This window comes from Macaca fascicularis, chromosome 15, assembly GCF_037993035.2.
Source record: "Macaca fascicularis isolate 582-1 chromosome 15, T2T-MFA8v1.1".
Taxonomy (NCBI): domain Eukaryota; kingdom Metazoa; phylum Chordata; class Mammalia; order Primates; family Cercopithecidae; genus Macaca; species Macaca fascicularis.
Genome location: NC_088389.1, coordinates 105,597,687 through 105,619,312, shown reverse-complemented (window position 1 = coordinate 105,619,312; position 21,626 = coordinate 105,597,687). Strand labels below are relative to the sequence as shown.

The 21,626-nt window shown below is 43.6% G+C and overlaps 1 protein-coding gene across 9 annotated transcripts in view; it reads left to right on the top strand.

The window, feature by feature from the left end:
- The window catches only part of TRPM6 (transient receptor potential cation channel subfamily M member 6), a 183,377-nt gene that overhangs the window by 1,502 nt on the left and 160,249 nt on the right, over positions 1 to 21,626 (top strand). For 5 of the 9 annotated variants that reach the window (XM_005581940.5, XM_074017664.1, XM_074017662.1 and 2 more), the window contains exon 1: positions 18,601 to 18,651. The exons of 3 other annotated variants lie outside the window; for them this stretch is intronic. In XM_005581940.5, coding sequence (XP_005581997.3) covers positions 18,619 to 18,651 — 33 coding nt within the window. In that variant the 5' untranslated portion in view covers positions 18,601 to 18,618. Of the gene's footprint in view, positions 1 to 18,600; positions 18,652 to 19,208; positions 19,247 to 21,626 lie in introns of those variants that run through there. One more of the 9 variants, XM_005581941.5, reaches the window with a different exon arrangement.

Genomic DNA, 21,626 nt, shown 5'->3' with positions numbered 1-21,626 from the left:
TGATGCTTGACTCTGGCACATAGTCTCTGTGTATATGAGTGGTTAGCTTTAGTTCTGAAGGAGACGGAAGGAGGCTGAGTGACTTGGGATGTTTTTTGATTGCCAGTAACAGAACACTTGATTAAGTCTGGCAGAAGCAGAAACAAAAGAGAATTTATTGGCTCAAATAGCAGTTCAGTGGTACACGTGGCTTGAAAAATAGCTAAACACTGGCTCAAAATGATCTCTCTCTCTCTCTGTCTGTCTGTTATCTGTTATTCTGTTCTCAGACAAGCTTTCTCCTTGAGGTTGTAAAATAGCTGCCAGAATCTCCAGAAGCCCTATTTGCTGTTTTCAATTCAGCAGAAAAAAGAGAATGTCTTTGTTCAGCATTCCTAGGAAACAAAATCATAACACTCACTCGGAGTGAATGAACTCTAGTCAACACTAACTATGGCCAGAGAGGTTAATGTACTGCTTTTATGAGCTTCTAGGACTCAAGCGTCAAGCTTTACTGTTGGATGAAGGGTGGGAGAAAGGTGGATCCCCAAATAAAAATCAAGGCAGTTGCCATATCAGGAACGGATATCTGGAAGTTAAGTAATAAATGTCAATGACACTTAACAATAACTCAGTGACATTAAACAATAAATGTGAAACATAAAGATGGTTATTTCATTCTCTTCTGTTCTACTCCCCCTAAGTACATTCAAATATTAGTAATTCATATATGCAAGAACCTAATCACCTCTAGCTCTATAAAGAGGTCCATATAGGTACTACCTGTTAAGGAGAAGGCAGATGGAAAGAACCTGCTGTCAAAAGAGATATCAGAGAGGATATATAGCAGTTTCAAAGGTACCTGAAATTGTACTTTGGATATAGTAGATTCTTAACTAATATCTGCTGATTTACTTAAAGGAGGAAAAGAACATGACTGGGCAAAGGGGAAGGGATATTTGTTTTCAGCCTACTGTGTACTAGGCATCATATTCAGCTCTCAATATATATGTCTCAATCGTCACAGGATTAAAAAAAAATCTTCATTTACAGTCACAAGATAGAGGTTCAAAAAAGCTAAGTAACTTGCCAAAAAGTCAACTAATGAGTAAAACAAGTCTGTTGTGCTCTGAATTACGTACCTTTTCATAATACCACAATTGTAAAAATCAGATATGAGTTGAAAGATAAACTCAGATATTGGCTGTGGCAACTCAATTTACCTGACTAAAGAATAGAGTATGGACTAGGCACAAAGGCAGTCCTGAAAATTGACAAAAAGTAGCATCATTCAGGACAGGGGATGGCAAGCTAGGGCCTGTGGGCCAAATCCAACCTCCTGCATGCTTTTGTAAATATAATTTCATTGGAACACAGTCACATTAGTTTACCTATTGTCAGTGGCTGCTTTTGCATTACAAAGGTACAGACGAGTATCCCAGTAGCTGAGTAGTTGGAACAGACACCATATGGCTTGTGAAGACTAAATATTTACTATCTGGCACTTCACAGAAAATGTGTGTCAACTTATAACCCAGCATTTACATTTTTATGTGATCAGTTATTCTCAGAAGGGATGAGATTGTCATTATCATTCCAGGACTGTTGACAATTCTTGTGGCTATATGTGTAGCATTCTCCCAAGCATCAATACATTCGTCTATTGAATAAACCTTTATTGAGCACCTACAATGTGTTGGACACTATGAGCTCATATTCTATTGTGAAGATTACAGAAGACAGTTGGAGGCCGGGCGTAGTGGCTCACGCCTGTAATCCCAGCACTTTCGGAGACTGAGGCGGGCAGATCACCTTAGGTCAGGAGTTTGAGACCAGCCTGGCTAACTCACCACTTTAGTAGAAGTGGTGAAACTCCACTTCTACTAAAAATACAGAAAAGTAGCTGGGCATGGTGGTGCGTGCCTGTAATCCCAGCTACCCGGGGGGTGAGACAGGAGAATTGCTTGAATCTGGGAGGCGGAGGTTGTGGTGAGCCGTTGTGAGCTCAACCCTTGGCAGAGGGCCTAGAAGGCGGTAGGGGATCAAAATAATAAATACTTGATGAGTGAACTAATGAATCAATGAATGTGGTAGAGGTAAGCACAGGATGCCAAGGTAACAGACATAACCTAGACTATGATGGGATGAAGTCAGGCTGCGAAGTTGAAGAAGTATAGAAGTGAAAGGAGAAAAGGCTGAAAGTGGGGTGGCCAGCAAAGAGAGAGGGTTTGTAGTAGGAGTTCAGTGGACCCTCTTGGGACAAGATGTACCCCTGTGCGGCTGGAGGAAAAGAGGACTGAGGTCCTCAGCCATATTTGGTAGGAGATTTGATGTGGGATATAACAGAAAATTATTCAGTTCCCAACTGAAGAACCTCCAGAGGCTTTTTGCTGCTGACAGGATTAAATCAAGACTTCTTGGTGAAGCTGCCAAGTCCTCTATAATTTATTCTAGGTTGATTCAATCTTGTTTTTTTAATTTATATTTTCAAGTTTAAATAGAGATGGGGGTCTCACTATGTTTCCCAGGCTGGTCTTGAACTCCTGCCTTGGCCTCCCAAAGTGCTGGGATTATAGGCACGAGCCACCACACCCAGCCTGATTCAATCTTACTTCCCTTACTTCCTTACTCAGCTCCTGCCATCTGATTTTAGGCTTCGTGATGGTGCTTTTTTTTAAATTTTTTTTTTATTTTTTCAAATCCAGTGTCTTTAAAAAGATATTTCACCTCCTTGGGATGCCCATTCCTCTCTCTCTCTAATCTACATTACCCATTAGATAAGATCTGATGCAATTGTGACCTTTCTGACAGATCTCGCCTACCCACATCAATCTTCACTGATGTCTTTTTTTTTTTTGGATTTCTTTACTTGTAACCATCAACCACTTCTTTTGGATTCCTTCACCCTTCACCTGTAACCATCAACTGCTTCTTGTTTTAAAAAATTATTTATTTTTGAGACGGAGTCAGCTCACTGCAACCTCTGCCTCCCAGGTTCAAGCAATTCTCCTGCCTCAGTCTCCTGAGTAGCTGGGATTATAGGCACTTGCCACCATGCCCGGCTAATTTTTATATTTTTAGTAGAGACGGGGTTTCACCGTGTTGGCCAGGATGGTCTCGAACTTGTGACCTCAGGTGATCTGCCTGCCTCGGCCTCCCAAAGTGCTGGGATTACAGTTGTGAGCCACTGAGCCTGGCCCATTCACTTATTTTAGACATGGAATCAATGCTGCCTCGGATGATTTTGAAATGTTTCATGGGTTAATGCTTTGCATCCACCATTACGTTGTAGGTTTCCAGAAATAGGGAACATAAGACATTTCCCTCATATCCTCTTAGTACCCAGAATAATACTTTATGTACACTTAATATTTGAGTAAACACTTAAGCATTTACTGAGTAAATGAATGAATGAGTCAGATGAATAAAATGTTATAAGATTGAAAATGCTGCTGAAAAAGGAAGTTGGAAAATGGAAAATAATTAGAGAAGATGCTAATAGGACAGGGAAAATAATTTGCACTTTGCAGTTAGAGGTATTCTAAAAAGGTCAAGTTTTAAGGAAAAATATTTAAATTAGGAACTCAGATGTGGAGAAGCGAGTTAACTACTTCTGAGTTTAGGGCACTTCATGATCATTTATCTGTGCAATTTCTCTTCTTGTTTTTATTTATGTATCTGTTTGTTCATTTGTTTATATAATCCACTTTATCTCTATTCTCTATTGTCATTCCCTTTTATTTCCACAGCAACCATTCTAATGAGGTTAATGTGCATCCTCTTCGTGTATGTGGTTTTGTAAAATCTGTAGTTTTGTTTTTTAGTAGGTATTTGTACAATTTTTATAAATATGTTCATATGCTATGGATCTTAATCTGCTTTTTACTTTTTTCACTAAACATTAAGGATTTTAGGATCTATACATATTGCTGTGGTATAGATCTATTATTTCGAATTGCTACATAATATATACACTCCCTGGTGTGAATTCACTCATTGTACCTATTTACACCTCCAGTGATGGAAATTAATATTACCTCCAATTCCTTATACTACAAACTATGATGAACTTCCTCATAGTGTCCCTTCAAAGATCTAGTGTGAGAATTTATTTGGGCTCTAGATCCAGGAGTGGGATTGCTGGATCACAAAGCATATGTTTATTTAATATGAGTAAGAGGTATCAGGTTTCTCTGCTGAATGGAAGTACTAGTCTACACACATTTGCTCTTCCCTGCTCCCCGACCCCTGCAACCAACCAAAGAGTGCCTGTAAACTACAATCACCAACGCTCACAGGCTGAATGTTATTATCATCTATTTGGGACACAGCAGAAGGAAGCAATGGGGTGACAGGTGGACTGAGAACAGGAGAGACTCAAAGGGGCCAACAGGTGGCCAGCTCCTCCCGCAGCCCGGAGTGGAATCTGAAAGCCTGGAGGCTCTGGCTTTGCAAGGTAAGGGTGGGCCAGGGCGAGGCAGCAGGAGACCCCAGACCTGACAATGGGAGCTTACCTAAGCCATGGCTCAGACACCCAACAGGTGTGCTTTCCTCAGTGCATGCACTTGCCAGTACTGACTCGGCCGCCTTCCAGGGTATCCTGCCGCCCAGCGGCTGCCTCCTGCTCTTCTTATCTGTGGTGGCCTAGTGGGGCCGTTGTCTCCTCTCTCCAGGTTCCTTTGTCTCTCTTACATCACTCCTCCCGCAACCTGGTGCCACGAAGACTGCCAGAATTTGAATAGGTTGCAGGGAACTGGAGGGAAGTCCAGGAAGGGCCACCTCCCCAGACTCTCCATGGGGCACCATCTTGCTCCCAATCTGGAATCTGTTCACTTCCCAGCCTGCACCCAAACCCAGCTCAGACCTTTGTACTCAGCCCCACCCACTTCTCCAGCTGTCTGGGTCCTGGGGCAGCCCTCTTTGTCACTGGCATCCAGAACCAGGCCAGGTCTTCTGGTGAGACCCTAAAGCTGGTGACGTGTTGACCTCGCTTGTCCTTTATTGCTGAGAACTGAGCTCTTGACTGTGTCAATGTCATGGCACCATATTCTTTGACCTCTGAGAAGTCCTTGCCACAGTGACCCTTTCCATGCTCCTTTGAGGGGAGTTGCTCTGCCATTCGGGATGGCAAGAGGCACCATCAGGTTGTATTCCTGAGACCTCAGTACCCCTGGGCCTCCAGGCCCAGCCACCTCGCCCAGCCTCAGAAGACAATGTGAAAAGTCTCCCACTGACCAAAGATGGGACGAATCACATTTCAATAACAATGAGAATTGCAACAGACTGTCAATTAGTTATCTATTACTGTACAACAAATAACTGTAGAGCGCTGCTTAAAGGCAACACATTTATTGTATCACATAGTTTCTGAGAATCAGGAACCCAGGAGCAGCTTACCTGGTGGTTCTGTCTCAAGGTCTCTAATGACACAGCAGTTAGGCTGTGAGCTGGGGATACATTAATCTGAATCTGGGTCTGAAAGATCTGCTTTCAAACTCCCTTATGTAGCTTTTGGCAGGAGACTTCGGTTCCTCATGATGTGTGCTTCTTCACGTGACTGTTTATAACACGGCTTCCCCCAGAGTGAGTATAGAGAGAAAGTGGGAGTTGTCCAGCGAGTGCCCACCTAATCTCGGACGTGACACAGCATCATGTCTGCTACATTTTATTGGCTATACAGACCAATGCTTGTACAATGTGGGAGGGAAGTATACAAGGCTGTGTGGACAGGAGTCATTGGGGACCATCTTGGAAACTGACTCTCACAGTCCGAAACCCTTCAGATATGCTTTAATCTATGAGTTCACAACAATATTTAAAACAAACAAACAGCTGGGCATGGTGGTCAGCGCCTATAGTCCCAGCTATTCAGGAGGTTGAGGAAGGAGGATTATTTGAGCCCAGGGGTTTGGGGCTATAGTGTACTATGACTGTGCCTGTAAATAGCCATTGCATTCCTGCCTGGGTAATATAGCAGACTCCGTCTCTACAAACAAACAAACAAAGTTGTTCTTCTAAGGATGACAGAGAACCATACATTATCTTAAAAACTGGGGAAATAGACTGGGCGCGGTGGTTCATGCCTGTAATCCCAGCACTTTGGGCAGGCGGATCACGAGGTCAGGAGTTCGAGACCAGACTGACCAACATGGTGAAACCCCATCTCCAGTAAAGATACAAAAAATTAGCTAGGCAGGATGGCACGCACCTGTAATCCCAGCTACTTGGGAGGCTGAGGGAAGAGAATCGCTTGAACTCGGGAGGCGGAGGTTGCGGTGAGCCGAGATTGTGCCATTGCACTCCAGCCTGGGCAATGGAGTGAGACTTTGTCTCAAAAAAAACACAAAAAACAAAACAACAACAACAACAGCAAAAACCAAAGAATAGATGAGTAAAAGTTTCTCTTTATAAAATTATTTCAGCTGGGCCAGGCACGGTGGCTCACACCTGGAATCTCAGCACTCGGGGAGGCAGAGGTGGGCAGATCACGAAGTCAGGAGATTGAGACCATCCTGGCTAACACGGTGACACCCCGTCTCTACTAAAAATACAAAAAATTAGCCAGGTGTGGTGGCATGCGCCTGTAGTCCCAGCTACCCAGGAGGCTGAGGCAGGAGAATCGCTTGAACCCAGGAGGCGGAGGTTGCAGTGAACCGAGATCGAGCCACTGCACTCCAGCCTGGGCAACAGAGTGAGACTTCGCTCAAAAAAACAAAAAACAAAACAACAACAGCAAAAACCAAACAATAGATGAGTAAAAGTTTCTCTTTATAAAATTATTTCAGCTGGGCCAGGCACGGTGGCTCATGCCTATAATCCCAGCACTTTGGGAGGCCGAGGTGGGTGGATCACGAGGTCAGGAGAGCGAGACCATCCTGGCTAACATGGTGAAACCCTGTCTCTAGTAAAAAAAATATATATATATATATAAAAAAAATTAGCTGGGTGTGGTGGCATGCATGTCTAGTCCCAGCTACCCAGGAGGCTGAGGCAGGAGAATTGCTGGAACCCGGGAGGTGGAGGTTGCAGTGAGTCGAGACTGATCGCACCACTGCACTCGAACCTGGGTGACAGAGTGAGATTCTATCTCAAAAAAAAAAAAAAAAAAAAAGTTTGGGGGGGTCCTCGTTAGTATAGTGGTGAATATCCCCGCCTGTCATGTGGGAGACCAGGGTTCGATTCCCCGATGGGGAGGCTAATTATGTTTGGCTGGGTACGGTGGCTCACGCCTGTAATCCCAGCACTTTGGGAGGCCGAGGCGGGTGGATCATGAGGTAGGAGATCGAGACCATCCTGGCTAACATGGTGAAACCCCGTCTCTACTAAAAATACAAAAAAATTAGCTGGGCATGGTGGTGGGTGCCGATAGTCCCAGCTACTCGGGAGGCTGAGGCAGGAGAATGGTGTGATCCCAAGAGGTGGAGCTTGCAGTGAGCCGAGATTGCTCCACTGCACTCCAGTCTGGGCGACAGAGCGAGACTCCGTCTCAAAAAAAAAAAAAAATTATTTCAGCTAATGAAAATTACATAACAGGATTAGAATTTCCTATTACAAGCCACCTATAAATTAATGAATCTAGGTACTAAGCATCAAATGTTGTTGATGATGATAAGCAACAGAAACCAGAGATTAAGTGCCATCTGATGAAAAAACAGATCACCCACTAGATCTTGCCAAACAGACTGAACATGTCTGATGAAGCCTCTGGATTCAGTTGTCAACTTGCAGGAAGACAGGTAGGAGGAACATATTGTACTGTTCCCCAAATATGCAATTAGCAAAATCCATACTGGAGAGAATCTCTATAGGCCTAATGGCTTGGGTTATTCAATAGAAAAAGTGTAAGGAAAAGGGATGGAGGGAAACCCTGACATTAAAAGAAACAGAAAAGACCAATTTTTTTTTTTTTTTTTTAGATGGAGTCTCACTCTGTTGCCCAGGCTGGAATGCAGTGGCGCGATCTCGGCTCACTGCAACCTCTGCCGCCAGGGTTCAAGCAATTCTCCTGCCTCAGCCTCCCGAGTAGCTGGGATTACAGGCACTTGCCACTGCGCCTGGCTAATTTTTGCAGTTTTTAGCACAGACGGAGTTTCACCATCTTGGCCAGGCTGGTCTTGAACTCCTGACCTTGTGATCCACCTGCCTCGGCTACCCAAAGTGCTGGGATTACAGGTGTGAACCATTGCGCCTGGCCCCAATTTTTTTAACAAAACAGTCCAGACTAACTCCAGAAGCAAGGAGTGTACACTTGATTGATAAAATCATAAAGAAATTCAAGGAAGGTATAAAAGTCTGAATAGTGGAAGGAAATTATTTCTATAAAAGTCAAGATCATTGTTACTTTTTGAGGGAGGGACAAGACAGTGATTGAGATGTGGCACATGGAGAGAGGCTTCTGGGAGGCTGGCAGTTTTATTTCTCGACCTGGTAGATAGTTACAAGAGCATTTACCTGGCAGTAATTCACTAAGACATTAATTTGAGTTATGGGATTTTTCTGGATCTGTGTTTTAGTTTTACAATAAAAAATAAAAAACAACATTTCTGAAGATAATACATGAGCGTAGTAAAATATTAAAAGTGTGTGTGTATAAAATTTCCTCTCATTTTAAAAGCATAAATGGTAGAATTACAATACCATGCATATATTCTGATCTTTGCTTATTTTACTGAATATTTTATTTTGTAGATCATTCTGTATCAAATAGGGCCAAATGGGATAAGAATTCAGTCTCAACTTTTAGGCTAGAACTAATATATTTTAACTTACAAATAACAGTTTAAATAAGTGGATATTTTTTCCTAAGAATATATTCCATTAAGTCAGAAGATGTCTCAATATAGAGATAGCAGGCGGGCTGGGTGCGGTGGCTCATGCCTGTAATCCCAGCACTTTGGGAGGCCGAGGCAGGCGGATCACGAGGTCAGGAGTTTGAGACTAGCCTGACCAATGTGGTGAAACCCTCTGTCTACTAAAAATACAAAAATTTGCCGGGCATGGTGACACACGCCTGTAATCCCAGGGAGGCAGAGGTTGCAGTGAGCCGAGATCATGCTACTGCACTCCAGGCTGGGTGACAGAGTGAGACTCCATCTCAGAAAAAAAAGAGATAGCACGCACATTCATTTTGAAGGTACGCATTTCGCATACAGTTTAAAATTTACCTGTTCATTTTCCTCCCCAAGTTCTCAGCTTAAACAAACCTGCTCACACTTTGATTCAGACAAGATTACCTGGGGGAAGGGTGGATGGTAGAGTTAGTAAACTGCTTTTTCAGCATTTCCCTGGATGAATTCTCAGAGATATTTTATGGCAAGGATTAAAACAACACACTGGTGACTAACCTTTGTGCTTCTTTGTTGATAACAGCCTGTTTCTGATAATAATTAGGATTAAAGGGGACAGATGTACAGGCTTCTACAGCCTTTAAACTGTAATCTTGAACCAGTAAATATTTTCTAGGCACCAGATTATATTGAGTTTTTTTTTAAAAAACAACTTGGCCAAGTGTTTTAACTATCTCTTTACTTCCTTTAATATTTCTTACTTTTTCAGGCACCTGAATAGTATTTTCTGAGTACCTACCAGGGAGTTAGCAATGCTCAGTGCCCTAGGGTACAAAGGAAGGAAGTATAAAGACTTACTGCTTACAGTCTTAGGAGATGCAACATATGTATCCATATAACAGAGCTAGAAAGCAAGACAGTATTATATATGTCTGTGGGTTTAAGTCACAATGTATGTAGAACATATATTGACTGGGGGTGAGGGATAAAAGACTACAAATCAGGTTCAGTGTATACTACTTGGCTGATGGGCGCACCAAAACCTCACAAATCACCACTAAAGAACTTACTAAACCGGGCGCGGTGGCTCATGCCTGTAATCCCAGCACTTTGGGAGGCCGAGGCAGGCAGATCACCTGATGTCAGCAATTGGAGATCAGCCTGACCAACATGGAGAGACCCCATCTCTACTAAAAATACAAAATTAGCCGGGCATGGTGGCACAGGCCTGTAATCCCAGCTCATGGGGAGGCTGAGGCAGGAGAATCGCTTGAACCTGGGAGGTTGCGGTGAGCTGAGATAGCGCCATTGCACTCCAGCCTGGGCAACAAGAGCGAAACTCTGTCTCAAAAAAAAAAAAAAACAAAAAAACAAAAAACAACTTACTCATGTAACCAAATACCACCTGTTCCCCCAAAAGCCTATGGAAAAAAACAACAACATTTGTTGACATATGCAATGTATATATAAATACACCAGCCTTGGTGAGAACTCCTATGCCTTTAATCCCAGCTACTCGGGAGGCTGAGGCACGAGACTTGCTTGAACCCAGGAGGCAGAGGCTGTACTGAACCAAGACTGTGCCACTGCACTCCAGCCTGAGCGACAGAAACTGTCTCAAAAACAAACAAATAAACAAAAAACCCAAAAAACAAAGTGACTTTCCTTGTAAAGATGAAGCAGAAGAAACATCCTTATCATGCCCACTAAAACTGCCTTGTTTAGGGATTTGGTTATTATCTTTCACTGTGCTAATTTCTTGGAAGGAAGGATAAACAACTTAGTTTCAGCTTGGTGATATGGAACCTTAGCATGAGCGACTCAATTTTGGTTTGGTCTGTTAGGTCTAGTGCAGGAGCTCAGTCCAAACCAATGGCCTCCCATAAATTTCATTTAATATCACAAAGTAAAATTTCTCCCAATCCAAGCATTTACACATTTAACTATCAATTCTATTAAAAACATGACATTAAAAGTGCAAGACAGGGAGCTGATGGGAAGTGGGCAAAGAAATACTGAAAAGAGTGCTTCTAGAAGGAAATACACTAGAATAATGACAGTTGTTATCTAGAAGAGGTAGAATTACCAGTGATTCACTTTCTCTCTCCCTCTATGGTGAGAGACCACTCTTTCTCCCTTTCCCATGTACCCTTTTGAATTTCCCCAGTTCTGTACAACCAAGGTGTACTTATTATTTATTCTTCTAGAGACACGGTCTTGCGTTGTTGTCCAGGCTGGAGTACAGTGCCATGATCATAGTTCACTGCAGCCTCGAACTCCTGGGCTCCTGAGAGCCTCCTGCCTCATCCTCCTGAGTAGCTAGGACTACAGGTGCATACCACCATGCCAGCTATTTTATTTTATTTATTTTTTTATTTTTTTGCAGAGATGGGAGTCTTGCTTTGTTGCCCAGGCTCAACTGTTGCCCTGGTCTTGAACTCCTGGCCTCAAGCAATTCTCCTGCCTCAGTCTTGTAAAGTGTTGGCATTACAGGCATGATCTGCCACATGGAAGCATTTTGCCTTTTTTTTTTTTTTGAGATGGAATTTCACTCTTGTTACTTTTTGCTTTTTCCTGGCCCATTTTGCTTTTATAATCAGAAAAATAAGAATGCTGGCCAGGCTTGGTGGCTCACACCTGTAATCCCAGCACTTCAGGAGGCTGAGGCGGGCAGATCACCTGAAGTCAGGAGTTCGAGACCAGCCTGGCCGACATGGTGAAACCCCTTCTCTATTAAAAATAGAAAAATGAGCCCAGCTTGGTGGAGGCCACTTCTAATCCCAGCTACCTCGGAGGCTGAGGCAGGAGAATCACTTGAATCTCCTGGGAGGCGGAGGTTACAGTGAGCCGAGATGGCGCCACTGCACTCCAGCCTGGGCGACAGAGTGAGACCCTGTCTCAAAACAAACAAATAAACAAACAAACAGAAAACAAAAGAAAAATAAGAACGCTTCTGGAATGAGGGAGACACAGGCAACTTTGCAACTTTTTGGAAGCAGTTTCTAGTACTAGTTGAAGGTGGGGAGGTGGAATATGGAGCAGTGTGCTCCTTTAAGGTAGAGGTGAGGTTGTTGCTAGGTCCAGCAGCATCATAGGAGAACCTTTTGAGTGCAGCAGACACACACGCACACATTCGGAACTTCACAGAGAAGGAGTATCTATGTAGAGACAGAACCAATTCTGCCCTTTCCTTGTTTCCCTCAATGGAATGCAAAGTCACCATTGACACCCTCAGACAGCGTCTTGCTAGAGTCAGAAAAAGAACCCAATTCCTTATGGACCACAAATCCTTTAAACCCTGGGATTATATTACTATTCCAGAAGTTATACTGAAAACTTTGCCCTCTGTTAAGGGAATGATGACAAATATCCGGCTCTCCTACTTCTTGAACCAGACCTGGTATTAAGTGCTCATTCTCAACAAGGGGAAAAAGAAGGGAAGTATCTGGATATCTCTGACTAATGTCTTCCTGAAATACATTTGCTTTCCTGGTGGTCCCGATTGTGAACTTGGTCCCATGATCATAATCATAGAACCATTTCCATTTCTGTCCTGAGCTTGACAGAACAGTGATTCGGCTTCCTGGGTCCTCTGTTGTTCTAGATGGGATTCTAAGACTATAAATACTTACAAATACTTACTCTGTGTCATTTAGATAGAGTTTACAGCCCAAATAAGAGTGTTTGTCTTCTAATCTCTGCTTACCTTGATGATGAGTTGCATTATTTGCAGTAATCATTTTCTCCTTTTGTGGTTTTTGATTTCCCTATGCTATACAACTTTGTAAAATACTTTAGAGAAATTTGATACTAATACCTGTGCAATATGTCCTTTTTCTCCCTGTAGATACAATCATGCTGGCCTAAGCGTACTAATGCCATAAAAAAACTACAGTGCTTCAGATTGCTTATTCTTCATGCTTTTTAAAATTTTTTTTAATTTTAAATAAGAATTTCTGGTAGGGCGTGGTGGCTCATGCCTGTATCCCAGCACTTTTGGAGGCTGAGGCGAGAGGATCATTTGAGCATAGGAGTTCTAGACCAGACTGGGCAACATGGTGAGACCCCTCATCTCTACAAAAAATTAAAGAAAAATTAGTCAGGCATGGTGGTGAGTGCCTGTAGTACCAGCTACTGGGGAGGCTGAGGTTGGGGGATCATATGAGCCCAGGAAGCTGAAGCTGCAGTGACCCGTATTCACACCTCTGCATTCCAGCCTTGGTGACAGAGCGAGACCTTGACTCAAAATAAATAAATAAATAAATAAATTCCTGAGCTCTATTAAATATAAATGCTTAGCACTTTGCCTCCATTTTTGGTAACTTTTTTTTAATTTTAATTTTTTGTTTTGAGATGGAGTCTCACTCTGTCACCCAGGCTGAAGTGCAATGGCACAATCTCAGCTCGCTGCAACCTTCGCCTCCCGGGTTCAAGCGATTCTTCTGCCTCAGCCTCATGAGTAGCTGGGACTACAGGCGAGCGCCACCACACCCGGCTAATTTTTGCATTTTTTTTTTTTTTTAGTAGAGATGGGGTTTCACCATATTGGCCAGGTTGGTCTTGAACTCCTGACCTCATGATCTGCCCGCCTCAGCCTCCCAAAGTGCTGGGATTACAGGCATGAGCCACCGTGCCCGACCCATTTTTGGTAACTTTTAAAGTAAGAGATTATAATTTTGAACAGGTATGATAGTTTGTTAAAGAATAAAGAAATCAAGATTTTCAGTATTCTTCAGTATGTCAATTGCATTTTCAACTCCACAATTTCTGCTTTTTTTTTTTTTTGAGACAAGGTCTCATGTTGTCATTCAGGCTGGAGTGCAGTGGTGTGATCATAGCTCACTGCAGCCTTCACTTCCCAGGGTCAGGTGATATCCCACCTCAGCCTCCTAGGTAGCTGGGACTACAGGCATGCACACTATGCCTGGCTAATTTCTTATATTTATTGTAGAAACAGGGTTTTGTTATGTTGCCCAGGCTAGTCTCGAACTCCTGAGCTCAAGCAATCTGCCCATCTTGGCATCTCGAAGTGTTAGGATTACAGGAATGAGCTACTGCACTCCATGATTTTTCAAAAATTATTTCAATCTCTTTGTTAAGTTTATGTGACAGAATTCTAAATTACTTCTCTGTATCGTCTTGAATATCTTTGGGTTTCTCAGAACAGCTATTTTGAATTCTCTGTCTGAAAGGTCACATATCTCTGTTTTCCCAGGATTGGTCGCTGGAGCCTTAGTTATTTTGGTGAGGTCATGTTTTCCTGAATGGTCTTGATGCCTGTGGATGATATTTGTCAGTGTCTGGGCATTGAAGAGTTAGGTATTTATTGTAGTCTTCACAGTCTGGGCTTGTTTGCATTTGTCATTGGGGAGGCTTTCCAGATATTCAGAAGGATTTGGGTGTTATAATCTAAGCTGTATTTGCATTAGGGGGCACCCAAAGCCCAGTAATGCTATAGTTCTTGCAGACTCCTAACATTACTGCCTTGGCAATCTTGGATAAGATCTAGAATTCTCTGGATTACCAGGCAGAGTCTCCTGTTACCTTCCCTTACTTTCTCCCAAACAGAGGGAGTCTCTCTATCTCTGTGCTGAGCTACCTGGAGCTCGGGGTGGGGTGATGTAAGCACTCCTATGGCCACCACCACTGGGACTGCTCTGGGTCAGACCTGAAGCCAGCACAGCACTGGGTCTTGCCCAAGGCCCAGTGTAACCACTACCTGGCTACGGCTTACGTTTACTCATGGTCCTGGGTAAAGGTGGTGGTGAAGCCAGCCAGGGTTGTGTCCTTCCTTTCAGGGTGGTGAATTCCCCCAGGCCTTGGGTGGGTCCAGAGATGCTGTCTGGCAGCTAGAGACTAGACTAAAGAGGGCAAGACAAAGCCCTCTTTACTCTTCCTTCTCCTCTCCTCAAGTGGAAGAAGGAAGTCTCTTTTGGCAGGAGCTGTGTTGCCTGGGGTTGGGGGAGGGGTGGCGCAAGCACCCCCCTTAGCTGTCCTACCTTGTGTCTCAGTAGGTGACACACCCCCCAGGTCCACTTGGTTGCTGAGCCCAGCTCAGCAGTAGGATTTACAGTTCCTGAGGCCTAAACTGCCTTTCAAGAATATTTGGAGCCTCAGAGCACTCCAGTCTGTGGTGTGGCGAGGCTTGCTGGAACTTGAGTTCTGACTACTCGGATGGATGATTCCTCTCTATCTAGAGCTGGTCTAAATGTTCTCTCAGTGGGCAGGCGTTGGCTGAGTTCAGCCTCGTTTTGCTTTCTGCTGTGACAAGGCAGCACTGAGTTCAATGCAAAGCCTCACAACCACTGCTTTCTCCCTCTCCCAATCACACAGATTTCTCCATGCCAAGTGGCTGCTGTGGATGGGTGGGGAAGGGGTGGCATCTGCAACTCAATACTGTCTTTCCTCTTATAGACTGTTGGTGGGAGTGTAAATTAGTTCAACCATTGTGGAAAGCAGTGTGGTGGTTCCTCAAAGAGCTAAAAACAGAACAACTACTAAACCAGTAATCCCATTACTGGGTATATACTCCAAGAAACATAAATTGTTGTACCATAAAGGCACATGCACATGCATGTTCACTCCAGCATTATTCGCAACAGCAAAGACATAGAATCAACCTAAATCTCATCAATGGCAGATTGGATTAAAAAAATGTGGTACATATATACCATGGAATACTATGCAGCCATAAAAAAGAACAAGATCGTATATTTTGCAAGAAATGGATGGAGCTGGAGGCCATTATCCTTAGCAATTGCAGGAACAGAAAGCCAAATACTGCATGTCCTCACTTACAAGCTCATTGTGAGCTAAATGATGAGAACACATGGACACAAAGAGGGAAGAACAGACACTAGGGCCGCCTTGAGAGTGGAAGGTGGGATGAGGGAGAGGATCAGAAAAAATAACTATTGATACCTCTGACCCAGAGGTACTCAAACTGTTGATTTGGAGATACAAAAAAGTACTATTGGGTACTAGGCTTAGTACCTGGATGACGAAATAATCTGTACAATAAACCCCCATGACATGACTTTACCTATAAAACAAACCTGCACTGTACCCCTGAACCTAAAATAAAAGTTAAAAATAAAAAAGACTGTCTTTTCTACCTCTTCAGTAACTCTTCCAGTGATATGAAGTTAAAACCAGGTACTGTGAGTGCTCACCTGATTTTTGGTTCTTAGAAAGGTGCTTTTTTTGTGTGCACATAGTTACTGAATTTGGTGTTCCTGCAAAGGGGATGATCGGGGCCTTCTATTCCACCTTCTTGCTCCGCCTCTTCCCAGTTTCATTTTTGATTGTTCATCTTCCTCTTATAAACTTGAGCTCCTTGTGGACTGGACAATGCCTTATTCATCTTTGTTTTCCTGGTGCCCAGCATGATGCCTGACAAACAGTCTATGTTCAGGAAATATTTGCTGGCCTGAATCAAACCACACTAGACTACTAATGAATATTTTAAAATTTAATTTTCACAGCTACCCTGGGCATAGGTGTGTTTGTGCCCAGAATAGTTTTATTTTTATTTATTTATTTTTTGAGATATGGTCTTACTCTGTTGCCCAGTCTGGAGTGCAGTGGTGCCATCATAGCTCACTGCAGCCCCGACCTCCTCAAGCAATCCTCTCACCTCAGCCATCCAAGTAGCTGGGACCACAAGTGTGAGCCACCACGCCTGGATAATTTTTGTATTTTTTTGTAGAGATGGGGTTTTGCCATGTTGCCCGGGCTGGTCTTGAAATCATGAGTTCAAGTGATTCTCCTGCCTCGGCCTCCCTAAATGCCGGGATTACAGGCATGAGCCACCATGCCTGGATGAGAAGAGTTTTATATACAAGTTTGACAATCGATTAAAGTGCTTGTGAAAGATACAGATTCCTGGGCCCCACCCTAGAAATCCTGATACAAGAGAGCTGGGTAGGGTGGTTGGAGCCTGGGAATCTGCACTTTTGACAAATGCCTGAGATGTTTCTAATACAGCTTGGGAACCAAAGGCAGCTTGTAAACTAGCACATCCAAGGTCTTAAGCACTTCGAATTGCCCTTGTATTTCACGCAGTAAATGCCTTGAAGCTTGATCTGAAAAGAATAAATGATCATCCTAACATGTAGATTTACCAAAGATGGTAAACTAGAAGATGGTAGACTTCTCAGGAATCTTGGGTTCCAAATGGCTTGTCTTCTTGGTGTGTCTGCAGATTTCTGAGAACTCCCTGACCCCGGCCCTGTAAGAGACCTAACAAAGAAATTGTATAGAAGACATAGATTGAGAAGGATTTACTTACCTTAGAAGCGCTTTCAGAACCCGTTAACTGTTTACAGATTAACTCTTTAAAGGAGATGGGTTAAGGAGAGGAAAGGAGATTAAGTATGTTTCTAGAAGAACAACAAATGGCCATGGCCTGTAATCCCAGCACTTAGGGAGGCTGAAGTGGGTCGATTGCTTGAGTTCAGAAGTTCGAGACCAGCCTGGACAACATGGTGAAACCCTGTATCTACAAAAATTACAAAAATTAGCCAGGTGTAGTGGCTTGCATCTGTAGTCCCAGCTACTTGTGGGGGCTGAGGCTGGAGGACTGCTTGAGCCCAGGAGGTGGAGGTTGCAGTGAGCCGACATAGTGCCACTGCACTCCAGCCTGGGTGACAGAGCGAGACCCTGGCTCAGTAACGACAGCAACAACAACAAAAAGAAAAACAACAAAAAATGCCAATACGGATATGAGAGATTACAGTTTTCCAATAAACAAAGAAATGCTCATTAAAACCACATTGAGAAATGAGGGAAAAAAACCTGTAAACTGTCTGCAAATGTGAGTTCACCAGGCAAAAATTCGTAATAAACTAAATGAGTAGGTGTCCCTAATTTTAAGTCGGTTGTCAGGGATGAATGACTAGCATTGTTAATTACACTTGTAATAATGTGAGCATCATATTGCCTATGTGCTTTGTGCCACCTCTGCCAACACACTGGGATCCACCCCAAATCACTGACTACAGCCTTAATCAAGACTGCCTAGCCCAGGCATGGTGGCTTATGCCTATAATCCTAGCACTCTGGAAGGCTGAGGCACGAAGATCGCTTGAGTCCGGGAGTTTGAGACCAGCCTGGGCAACATAGTGAGACCCCATTTCTTAAATAAATAAATAAAATTAGCCAGGCACTGTGGTGTGTGCCTGTAGTCCCAGCTACTCTCTGGAGCCTGAAGTGGAAGGATCACTTGAGCCTGGGAGCTCAAGGATGCAGTGAGCCATGATCCTGCCACTGCACTCCGGGGCGACAGAGCAAGACCCTGTCTCTAAAAAAAGAAGAAAGAAAGAAAGAGAGAATGAGAGAAAGAAAGAAAGACTGCCTATCCAGAGGAATTAACAACAACAACAACAAAACAAATAAGAAAACATTTGTATGTCACACATGAAGCACATTAAGTGATTTCCTTTGTTCAGTGTAACCTTGTGAGGGAACTGGATTTTTGTCCCTATTATTCCCATTGCATAGATAAATAAACTGAGGCTTGACATGCCCAATAAGTTACTGGTAGTAAAAGCAGTGCGTTAGCTTAAATCTCTGATATCCTCACGCCCCACACTGACTCAACAATAACAATACATTACCACGAAGGATGTCTGTGATGACAGTTGCCATTCCATTTGATCCTCATTATTCTTCTTTTATCGAAGGAAGGTGGGAGTCACCTTCTTTTCTAGGCAGTTAGGTAACTGAAGCCAAAAGGTATTGTGACAAATCCACTGGGCTGTAAAAGGCAGCGTGTGGAGGTGGAGCCCAGAGCTTCTGCCTCCACAGTTAAAAGCTCAGACAGGGCTTTGGGAGCAGGGCCTGCAAATCAAAGATGAAAGAACAACCTGTCTTGGAGCGCTGGCAGGTAAGCTCAGGCTGCTCGACTGGAGGGGAACAAGGACCTTAGGTGATTCACTAGATCTGCGCCCCCGGCCTTAGATAGAAGTGGGTGGGGCCAGGGACATTACATCTAACGAGGATCTAGAATAGCTAGGATTTACGAAATACCGGCGTTCAAGTTGTCTGGTCTCCACCCAAAGATGATTATCCTATCTAAGGTACAGGGCAGGTCCCGCAGCCGCGGTTTCAAGAGCTGGGATGCGGCCATAGCGGAGGTGGTGTCAGAGCGGAAACCTAGCGGGGGGTCGGGGCTTCAGCTTGGGGTGGTGGGAAACACCCCGGGAGAGGAGGCAGCTCTGTGGTTCCGCTTCGGGCCGGCGGGAGAGGAGTTCGGAGGTGGCTTGAGCTGAGAACCCGGAGGAAAGAAGGCGCATTTCTGAGCAGCCAGGGGCACGGATCGCAGACTGGGACGCTGACGAGCTGGGGGTCGCGGATTTCCGAGGCGGCTGGAGAAGTGCCCCGACCGCCGTCCCTCCGCGCCCCTGCGCGTCCCCGTGCGCCCCCGTGCGCCCTGGTGCGCCCAGTGCCGGAGTCCCGGAGCGATGACAGCGCCGGTTACGGTAAACGCCCGCCCCGCTGCAGTCCGCTTCCTTCCCCAACGCGGCGCCGCCCGAACTTGCAACCGCAGGAGTCCGCGCTGGCTCCTCTCCACTGCTGGCATGCGGCGCAACAGGAAGTTCTGGGGGCTTGGAGAGGGAGGGTGCTCCTGGCCGCTGGGAGAGGGCTGGCAACGCTTGGGAGAGTAGTGGAGATCCTGGTCATTCCTCGGTCTCGCCTATTTTGTGTGGACTTTCTCACACTGTGTATGAAAAATAAGTATCATTGAGCACATTGTATTTCAGGAATAGTACAGGCCGCTTAGCAAACGTTAGCTCATTTCAACCTGCTCTGGAGCTAGGTAGCCTGAGTTAGCACATGCTCTGGAGCTAGGTAGCCTGAGTTAGCATCCCAGCTGCATCACTACCTGTGATCTTGGGCGAGTTAACAGCTGTGCTTCGGCTTTCTCACCTGGAAAATGGGATAATACGATTTGTAGTTTCAAGATGAAATGAAATGCTATGTGCCATTTGCACTTAGAGAATAATGCCTGACATATTTAGCAGGTTGTAAGAGTTTGGGATTCTTAACTATTTCATCCTGGCAGTAATCCTGTAAAGTCCAAGTATCTTTCTCTCCTATCCCCGCCGGTTTACAGGTGAGGAAAATGAAGCCAAAGGAGAAAAACAGATTTGAGATTTGAGCTCAGGTCAGTGCTTTAAGACACTGAAAACGTAAAAAAGAAAAAGAGAGAGAGAGAGAGAGAAAAAAAAAAGACACTGAGAAAATGGATATTCTAGTCATACACATCATTGTGATTATTTGTTCTAGGGAGAAATGATCACCTTTAATTGTTAAAGTGGGAAACGAGTTATTCAATTTCTTTCCCCCTGTGTGCGGATTTTGATGTTTCACTGTCATCTGCTTTGGATTCTTATAGGACTGATAAAGCATTAGCTCTTTTGGTCAGACTGGAATCTGGGCTTGACTTTAAGAATCTGGTTGTTTCTTGTGTTTCCCACCAGGAGTGGTGACCATCTAGGGTAGGAGTTCGCATAAGTTTTGTTTTTTTGAGCCAAAACTGGAGACCAGTACCCTTTGGTAGTATTACACTTGTCTTGATAGACAAGGGCATGAATAGCATTTGAGATGATTATACCAGAGGAGAAGGGAAAGGATCGTGTAATATGTTGAAATTTGCCACAAATTTTGGTCTTGCCTATTTACAATTCTCTATCATAGCTAATTTTTTGGATAGCACATCTATGCCAAAACTATCAAGCATTTGGTAAATACTGTGCCTGAAATATGGCTTCTCTCTTTTTCCTTCTTTTTCAAATTTCTCACTTTTTATTTTATTTTATTTTTTTGAGACAGGGTCTCGCTGTGGTGCCCAGTCTGGTCTTGAACTCCTGGGCTCAAGCAATCCTCTTTGGCCTCACAAAGTGCTAAGATTACGGGCTGGAGCCACCATGCCTGGCCTCAATGTGTTTTTAAATCATGAGTTTTCAGTATAAACAGCCCAAATAATCTGAGTGATTTTCATTATATTTCTGGTAGAATCATACCATGCTGGAACTGAAAGTGACCATCCTACCTGTAACTCAGTTGTTTCTTTGTGACACATCAGAAGTCTACATGGCAACTATTTTCTGTAAAATCCATCACTGTTAGGTAAGATATTATGATGTCAGTCTCAGTAGTGCCTTTTTTTTCTTTACTTCTTAGTTTTATTGAAGTTTTACGTTCTCATTGTTCAGAATCAATTGATTCCATAGGGTTAATATCTAAAAAGAGTAGAACTCTCCATCATTTCCTGCTTTTTAAGAGAAATAATCATGTTCATCTCTTTTAACTAGTTACTATTAGTCTGTATCTCTAGATATTCCTTATAATTGCTCCTTCTTGGTTTTTCAGGTTTAGTCATCATGCATTGGCTTTCCTGCATGAAATGTGTGGATTTAACTCTTTTCTGCTTTCTTGCCACTATCACTTGCATGTATCCTACCTGTTCCTTCCATAGATCTTCTGAATATAGTTATCTCCTAATTTTTGGTTAGGTCAATATTTAGTTAGGTCAACATTATTATGCCTGCCTACGTGCTATTAAGAGCTTCCTTCCTTGTTTGTTTTGTTTTGTTTTGTTTTTTGTTTTTTTTTTGTTTTTTCCAGAGTTGTCTCTCTGTGTTTGCAAAGTTTTCACCAATTGAACCACAAGTTCTTTGCCAGTTGTCTAAATCTTCCCTCAAGATGTCCAATGCAACAGTTATTTTAATCAATTTTATTTCTAGCACAGCTTTCTTACCTGCTTTGCCAGTCCAGACTGATTGCTCTTGATGTTTGATGTATAGCTATTACCTTGGGCCCTCTTTTCACCATCATTTGGGGATTGATTCACTTTGC